The following is a 9,161-nucleotide window of genomic DNA, read 5'->3' on the forward strand; positions in this document are numbered from 1 at the left end:
AATATGACTCATTAAAATGAAGGAGGCATAATAAAAATTTAAATAAACGTCATTAGAGTCGGTGTTTAATATATTAGAGAAAAAAAGCAACAACAGAAAAATCCGTCACTAAATCACGCACCATGCAATTAATCTTCGAACTCGTATCTAAAGGTGTGTGTATATATATATATATATTATTACAGTTTTTTTTTCAATGAGCTGAGAAGGCCAAGTCACTGTTGTATTACCAGAATCAGAATGTTTATTAATCAAAAATGGGTTAATAAGGCCAACCTGCCTAACCTGTCAGTGTAATGTTCCCCAAAGGGGGCCAAAGGCCGCCTGGAGGGTTCACATGTTTTAGCCACTCGTACCACTATACAGTAATGTGTTGTCTGTCACTCAGTCAGTAGACACTAAAATGGCATGACATAAGGGATGCTTAACGTTGCAGTTTGTACTGTCGAGACGTCAGTAAAACGCGAGCATGCCATGAATCACGAGAAGAATTATGCACTTTGTAGGCTACAACAAAACGTGACATATGAACTTAAAAAACATTAAATAGAAATATTTGTCTTTCCTAGGATTGGTTTCGTTTGCTCTTGAAACAGAACAATTTCGGGCACCCTGCTCAAATACATTTAGTATACACTAATTATTATACGAGATACACAACTATGTTCACAAATTGTATAAATGAGGAAGTGGAAGCAAAAATAAAGTTGTATAAGTGTCATCAGAATGTGTAACATTAAATGTCAATGATAAAACTTTAATATAATTTAAATGGAAAGGGTTAGCATGATCAGTCTTAATAAACTATTACCGAAACATATATTTACTCAGTAATATAACCAGTGTTTTCTAACTGCCATCAGATAATGTACCTATTAGGATAAGGTTACCTTCCTTACCTGTCATTATAATGTGGAATAAGTAGTTGATCGCGAGATATCTATTTTCAATTAATTTAAAAAAACATAGTTTGTAAAATAAAATGCGTTCTATTATTTTGAAAATATAACTGGTTCTCCTTTTCATTACCAGAATACCCCTGTATTCGGTTATCAGAAAATAATCAATGCTGTAAAATTATCATTATAATACACTTTCAATAACCTAGAATTCAAAACCCATATTTTGTAACTATAATCATAATCTGAATTCAGAAATCTGAGGAGACATAATCCTCGTTCCCTAAAAACATCATAATTTGCATTCAGAAATCTCAGAGATACCACCTGCGTACTGTTACTGTTCAAGAGGCGTAATCCAAGGTCTGTAACTGATAGCGTAATCTGATATCAAATACCTAATACACCATACCTGTCGTAATAATTTCTTCTTAGTTATTAGAAAATTAACTTTCAATATCTGGCATAATTTATATCTATGAATCTGAGAAGATCAAATGAAAACTTTAAGGCCGTCTTTAGGATATTTATTGAACAATCTTGTTATCACAAGATATACTAAGTAATTTGGGAAAACATAAATAGCAAGCTAGCATTTAAAACTTCTCGACTTAGTCCGTTTTCAATAATTAGTGTGTTATCTATATCTGCAATCAGAATATATCCCTAATCTAATTGGAGAGACATAACTTATATTCTGTAACTTTCCGATGCTATTATCGGAACAGCTAATATGTTCAAAGTATCATCATAGCCTCTATTCAATACTTATAGCCTATTCACTATTCTGTCATCATAATCTGTAAATAAATCGTCACTATGCTATCACTTTCATCAGAATTGATAAGATATTGATTTGGAAACACAGTAACTCTAATAATTGTATGAGAAATGGATAATATCTCACAATTACCAGCGGATTAGGAAAAGACAGAACCAAGTTTTATTATCGTCATTAATTAATAGGTAGAGATATACCAATAATGTTTTCGGAATCTTTGTTCAATAATATAAGCAAACAAAGCCAGAGTTCTATAAATGACATTGGAATCTGTACCTCAAGTGCAGAAGACACAAAGACAATGTCCATTACTGTCATCTGAATTTTTGTTTATTAAGGTGGAAATATAGAAAATTTTACCACTCTTATAGGACTTTCTACTCAACCGTGTAGGAAGGCATAGCTAATTTCAACAGAATCTTCACAACGTCATTGGTCAAAATCTACCAACATCTAATATCCGATATTAGTATATTTACTCGGCCGTGTAGGAAGGCATAGCTAATTTCAACAGAATCTTCACACCGTCATTAGTAAAAATCAACCAACGTTTAATATCCGATATTAGTATATTTACTCGGCGGTGAAGGAAGGCATAGCTAATTTCAACAAAATCTTCACATCGTCATTGGTCAAAATCAACCAACATTTAATATCCGATATTAGTATATATAATCAACCGTGTAGGAAGGCATAGTTAATTTCAACAAAATCTTCACACATCAACATTGGTCAAAATCTACCAACATTTACTATGCGATATTAGTATATATATAATCAACCGTATAGGAAGACATAGCTAATTTGAACAGAATCTTCACACCGTCATTAGTAAAACTCTACCAACATTTAATATCCGATATTAGGATATACAATCAACTGTGTAATAATCAACAAACTTCGAGACGAAGCCATCATAAAAAAAAAGTCTAAAAAAAGAAAAACAGAACAAATAGATAATCCTAAAAAAGTTGTCCTGAGAAACGGTTCTTTGAACACCAAAGAGTCATTCCAATTGTCTGTTAACAGTCACAAAAATCTTTAGGCAGTATCTGGGAAAATATTCATAATATTTAAAAGCTTTCACTAGAATTTGTCCGTAATATAGTATAACCTTTTAACTGTCTTCAGATATCAATACTCTGGGGAAAATAGGTTGATATAATAAAATGTTATGATAAAATCCTGACCTTGAAATGCTGGAAATACAAAATACCATGTTCCATAACTGTTATCAGGATCTGCAATAAAAAAAAACTGAGAAACTACGACTAATTATCATATATTGTTGTCTGAAATGATTCCCAGTAAAGAATATTCCATTAATGTTGTGATGGTCTAGTCTTAAAATTTGAGAAAATACATTAGTCAATAGAATCTGCTCATTGAATGCAGGAAAATAATTTAAATATTCTACAACTGTCAATCAGATGAGCAGACAGTAACTGTTAGACTGCTGCCAGTAAATAATGTGCTGAATAATCCGAAACAAAACAGTCAACATTCCCTATCTGTCAACAGAATTTCTTCTCAGCAGCCTGATGAATCATAGCCAATGATGCTTGATACAACCATTCTCCTATAATTGTCTTCGAAACACACTCTGTAACCTGGATCTAACATAGAGCCTTTAATTAGCATCACAAGCTTTACTCAGCATACAAAACCAACCTTTCATAAGTGCTAATATAACGTGATATTCAAATTCGTAATAACATCTTCGAACTTTTAATTAATTAATTTACAGTCGAAACCATGTTTTGTATTAATCTCCAACGTTGTTAAGAATGAATGTTTAATGAAAAGTATACACTAGATTATATATATTCATTACAGATTTACTCTAAAAAGACTTCCTTCATACTTTAAACCCATTTTTTTCTGGGAAAAGGATCCTTATTGTATTATGATAATCATCTTACCCTGTTACACTCGGCTAGATGCGGTTGACTGCCCTTGCTATTGTCGAGGCTGTCGTGCAAGGAACCCACAGAAAGTCGCCGAGACAATACTCCTCGAAGGCCGCTACTACGCCGGCCGCTCGCCCTGGAGGTTATGCGGTTGTGGGCCAGCTTTCCTGTGACTTCAGGACCACTCATCCACGTATAGCAGGCTGGTTACATGCGTGGGATTGCAATTCTGGGACGTATTGGGAATGACAAGTACCTTGATGGTTAATATAAACTAGTTGATACCAGGCTTCTATCTCACGTGGAGAACACGTGCTGGTTTGATAGTCATCATTGAACTTCTCGAAGTCTTAGTTTCAATAGTCAAATAAACGATTGTGTACGATTAGGTGGCAGAAAACGATTGTTTACCAGACAGAGCAGAATAGTTGTGTGTTTTCTCTGAAATGAAAAATGAAAAGGAAGTATAGTAGCGTTAAACTTAAGAGCTTGAAAAGCACTACGTTTTTTTTAGCTGTTTCATATTCTACGTTATATAAGCCGCTTCGTTCTGTGTAGAGCAATAGTACCTATGTAAATGATCTGCACTTAGCAGTGATTAGAAATTGAAGCACCTACTAAAAATTAACTGCTTGAAGTAGCAAGGGGAAATATCAGAGTTGCGGCTAAGGAAAAAAGGGGAAAACTAGAATTTCTAAAGTAGCAAAATGTAAATACTTAAATATCAATAGTCTGTAACATATTCATATATGAGTGAGCGTAAGGCATAGCATAAATAATATAGAACAACATCAACAATTCACAATGTCACGAAATTGAAAATATCAGTGTGTAATTACTGTAGCAATAACAATTGGTAGCATTAACGTCAATCATGTACGTAGTACACGACAGACTGCTATCGTATCTCGCTTGACGGAAGTAATCGTTAATCGGAATCTCTACTCGAAAAATGGGATAGTATAACTATCGTGTGAAATGTCTATTAAAATAGATTTTTATCGAGTACATATATCATATCTAGGAGAATATCATGATAACTTACTATGTCAAATTTTGCAGAGATGTCATGGCTGTAAAAAAGCCATTAGACTAACGTCGATAGGTTTTCATAAGAAAAGCCTTATAATTATTATTGTATTTTGATATCTAATATTAGATAATTTCTTTATACATATTACTAGTGCTTTCATAACTTGGATCTGTTCTTAAACTTATTCCTTTATTTTATTGTACTCTTAATTGTTCTTCACCAATTTTTATCTAGTTTCACCCGTGTTTTAATGGTTTTTCTCTATAACAAACTTCGAGGGGGGTTTCCACCATCTCGCAAGGCTCATCTTTCTTCTCCGGAACCCCATTGAAGTTCGTTTTAATCCAAAATGCTGACCACGATGTCTGACTTTAACAGACTGTTCTAACTTCGATAGTTGTGTTAACAGTCAGCTAATCACAGCCCACCCGTTTTCTTAAACATACGGATTAATATGGATATAACTGAAAGTAACGGCTAATTAAAAAAATGAATTACATCTTTTTTTTTTAATTTCAAAGTTTGTTCTTGTGAGCTAATTTTCCTCCAGCGAGAAGTATTATTGGTAACAGAAGCATTATCTCGTACTGTTTAATCCATACATGTTTTTATGTATTTCAAATATTCCAATACAGTAAATATTGTATTTGCACGACACGTATCTTAGTATCATTACCTTTATATTTCGAGAGTTTACCAATACATAATGACAAAAATCAAAGAAATAAAGTTAAAAAGTATACTCTTAATAACAAAGTAAGACAACAGAGATTCTGCTATAAGAAGTGCTTGAAGTACGATTTCCATCACAGGAAGTTTATGGTACAGTTCGCCTTCAGAGATTTATGAAACAACAATATAAGCAAGAACTTTCATGTTTAATTGTAAAGAAAGGGTTAATACTACAAGACGCCATTTAAAGCAGAGTAGTAGATTTTATAACTACATTTCCTTATTTCCGAGATAGCCCTTATCACGAGTTTCTTATATATTGTCGAAGTATCTTTATCGACACGCCCGGCATGGCCAGGTGGTTAGGGAGTTCGACTCGCAATCTGTGGGCCGCGGGTTCGAATCCCCATAACAAACATGCTCGCCCTTTCAGCCGTCTGGGCGTTATAATGTGGTGGTCAATTCTACTATTTGTTGGTAAAAGAGCAGCCCAAGAGTTGGCGGTGGGTGGTGATGACTGGCTGCCTTCCCTCTAGTATTACACTGCTAAATTAGGGGTGGCTAACGCAGATAGCCCTCGTGTAGCTTTGCGCGAAATTAAAAAAATAAACTTTAGAAACAGTTCTTTTTGGTACTGAACTCCCTCTCCTCTCGAAGCATGCTGACAAAAATCCCAAGAACCCAATGCCTTATATGAAAACATCATTCAAATCAATTAATCTTTGTGTTAGTGTGAATTGACTTTTAGAATTATATTAATAATTATTGACGAATATTTCCGAGAAGTGTAATAATTATACTTAGAAATTTCACGTTTTCGATTTAATAATTTTGGACGATTTATAGTATTATTACATCCATTCGTACAAATTCTAAAATAGCGAAACATTTTTAGGAGTTCTACAATATTGTCCTAGGAGAATTTGCGATATCAAAAATCATAGTTCTCTGAGTTCTACGCTCCCAGTGGCACAGCGATAAGTCTCTACACTTTTAATGCTCGACACCGGGTTTCGAAATCTGTGGTAGACACAACAGAGATACCTCATAGCGTAGCTTTTTGCTTAAGTACAAACAAAGAAACAACAACAACAAATTTTCTACAGTACGTTATAATATTCTTTTTTGGGGGGATTTCGCAGTAACACAGTGCCAATTCTCATAAGATTTTAGCAATATTATACAACTCATGTTTGTAAACTCTGTGATACCATTGTAATCTTATTTATAGAATGTCGTGTTAAATCATCCAATGAGACTTGGCAGTATAATAATAGTCGTTATTGGAGGCTCCACAAATTCAAAGCGATACCAGTAGCTACCCTAGGCACGATTACAAGCTATTATTGTAACTGATCTCAAGGATTTCCTAATATCGTTAGCATCATCATCATCAAAAACTTTAAGTAATATATTCATTACCATCATCAATTAAACATTCCACAGCACCATGGTCATCATCATAATAGAAGATTTTCGGGTGTATATTTATTTATCATTATCTAGTGTGTCAAGGTATGATTTTATTATTTTTAATGAATACAATAAATTTTGTAATTATAGCAAAATTCACTTTAGCCTCTACTACCGTTTCGAGTGTTCCATTCGGAGCAACGGATATTATTGAGTCATAGTATTTGAAGCAAGTGACATCAAAGTTAAACAGTAAGAAATCTTAATGTTTGCTCACCTAGAACTCCAAACTTGGTAACGAGTTGCAGGAAGATATACTAAATGTTTTTGAGATCCTCATAGTTTTATTATCCATATAGTTACAACGGTAGGTTATGTGACATTGGTTATTTGAAACTATTTGATATCATAGTTTTATTTTCCATATAGTTACAACGGTAGGTTATGTGACATTGGTTATTTGAAACTATTTGATGTCATAGTTTTATTATCCATATAGTTACAACGGTAGGTTATGTGACATTGGTTATTTGAAACTATTTTATATCATAGTTTTATTATCCATACAGTTACAACGGTAGGTTATGTGACATTGGTCATTTGAAACTATTTGATATCATAGTTTTATTATCCATATAGTTACAATGGTAGATTTTGTGAAATTGGTCATTTGAAACTATTTTATATCACAGTTTTATTATCCATATAGTTACAACGGTAGGTTATGTGACATTGGTTATTTGAAACTATTTGATGTCATAGTTTTATTATCCATATAGCTACAACGGTAGGTTATGTGACATTGGTCATTTGAAACTATTTTATATCATAGTTTTATTATCCATATCGTTACAACGGTAGGTTATGTGACATTGGTTATTTGAAACTATTTTATATCATAGTTTTATTATCCATATAGTTACAACGGTAGGTTATGTGACATTGGTTATTTGAAACTATTTTATATCATAGTTTTATTCAGAATTTTCGAAATTATACAAAAGTTTATTCAGTATCTGCTAGCTACATGCTCTTCCCTGCTATTTTTAAACTACCACAAGTCATTTGTGAAGAAAATCATCTCTTATTAAAACCATGAAATTATTCAATTAATAAAAAAAATGTTTCGTACTTTACCTCAACCAACATGCTAGTAGATTACACTAGAAGTATTCTCGGCTAAAGCGACGACAACCATCATCAATACTACTCATGTTGTATCTTGAACAGCACGTGATGTTTACATTCTCGAGAACCAGCTATAACTCTCTCCAAGTGTCGCGATAAAATGCATGCTACTGAAATAACGTCGTCGCTTGTCACGTTGAAAACCTTCCTATACTGAGCTCACCATCACGCTCGCACGAGAAACGTTCACGGAAAGCAACGGCGCAATAAGCGCAAGTGTGCGCCATGCCGAGTGGACGCAGGGTTTTCGTTACCATGGAGATAGCCGACAACGCGCACTATCTGCTTGCTACGCTCGTCATTATACATATCACAATCGATGTAAAGATCAAGGAAGCATCGTACGGGACTCGTACGCTTTAAATATAGGAAGAGAGCAATACATCAAGAATAAAACACACAGAGAAAACTAATTAATCAAGATCAACGTTAAAACTATGAATAATTTGACAAAAATAATCTTGTCAAGAGAAGCAGCATTTCAAGAAAAGCTTAAAATGTCTCATGCCTTTTGTTATTGTTGTTTTCTACTACAAGATACCACACAGATGATCTATGTAAAGGTTGCTTGCTAATTAGTTGCATGAAGAATTCTCACCGTTTCTACTCAAATTTCCTTCGACTAATAATACCGGGTGTTCGTGTGTGTGAGCAGTATTTATTTGGACACTTGAACAGCGTTAACTATATTTCGATATACATAAGCAGGCTTTTCATTTAATTCACTAATCACGTCTCAAATTTACATCACTACCAGTCTTTGAGCCAAATGTTAGAATTAGAAGGGCCGCATCATTTGCCAGCAGTCTTTAACGGATATTCACTTATATTACATAAGACTGTTTTTGGTATTGAAGTCCATTTGTATAGTGATTTTATGTATGAATTCTTACTGTTACTAAAGTAACCATAATGAATGGATCCATCACAGGTTAATCTGGATACCTGTGGCTTTGGAAAAACCTAGGAGTCTGAAATACGTGTCCAGAACAAACTAAGAATGTGATTAATCTACGACGTAAACTAATGAAATAACCCATGTACGTTTATAACCCAACACTTTGTCCAGAACAAACTAATAAAGTGAAACGTTAAACATGATTAATCTACGACGTAAACTGATGAAATAACCCATGTACATTTATAACCCAACACTTTGTCCAGAACAAACTAAGAAAGTGAAACGTTAAACATGATTAATCTACGACGTAAACTGATGAAATAACCCATGTACATTTATAACCCAACACTTTTACAAGACATTA

The 9,161-nt window shown here is 33.6% G+C and overlaps 1 protein-coding gene across 2 annotated transcripts in view; it reads right to left on the bottom strand.

The window, feature by feature from the left end:
• The window catches only part of LOC106458715, a 106,996-nt gene extending 98,926 nt beyond the window's left edge, over positions 1-8,070 (bottom strand). For both annotated transcript variants that reach the window (XM_022384989.1, XM_022384990.1), the window contains exons 1-2: positions 7,846-8,070; positions 3,603-4,031 (exon numbers count right to left, since the gene is read on the bottom strand). In XM_022384989.1, the coding sequence (XP_022240697.1) occupies positions 3,603-3,779 (177 nt within the window). In that variant the 5' untranslated portion in view covers positions 3,780-4,031; positions 7,846-8,070. The remainder of the gene's footprint in view (positions 1-3,602; positions 4,032-7,845) is intronic.
• Between the last annotated feature and the right edge of the window lie 1,091 nt (positions 8,071-9,161).

Source organism: Limulus polyphemus, unplaced genomic scaffold (genome assembly GCF_000517525.1).
Source record: "Limulus polyphemus unplaced genomic scaffold, Limulus_polyphemus-2.1.2 Scaffold504, whole genome shotgun sequence".
In the NCBI taxonomy this organism is placed as follows: domain Eukaryota; kingdom Metazoa; phylum Arthropoda; class Merostomata; order Xiphosura; family Limulidae; genus Limulus; species Limulus polyphemus.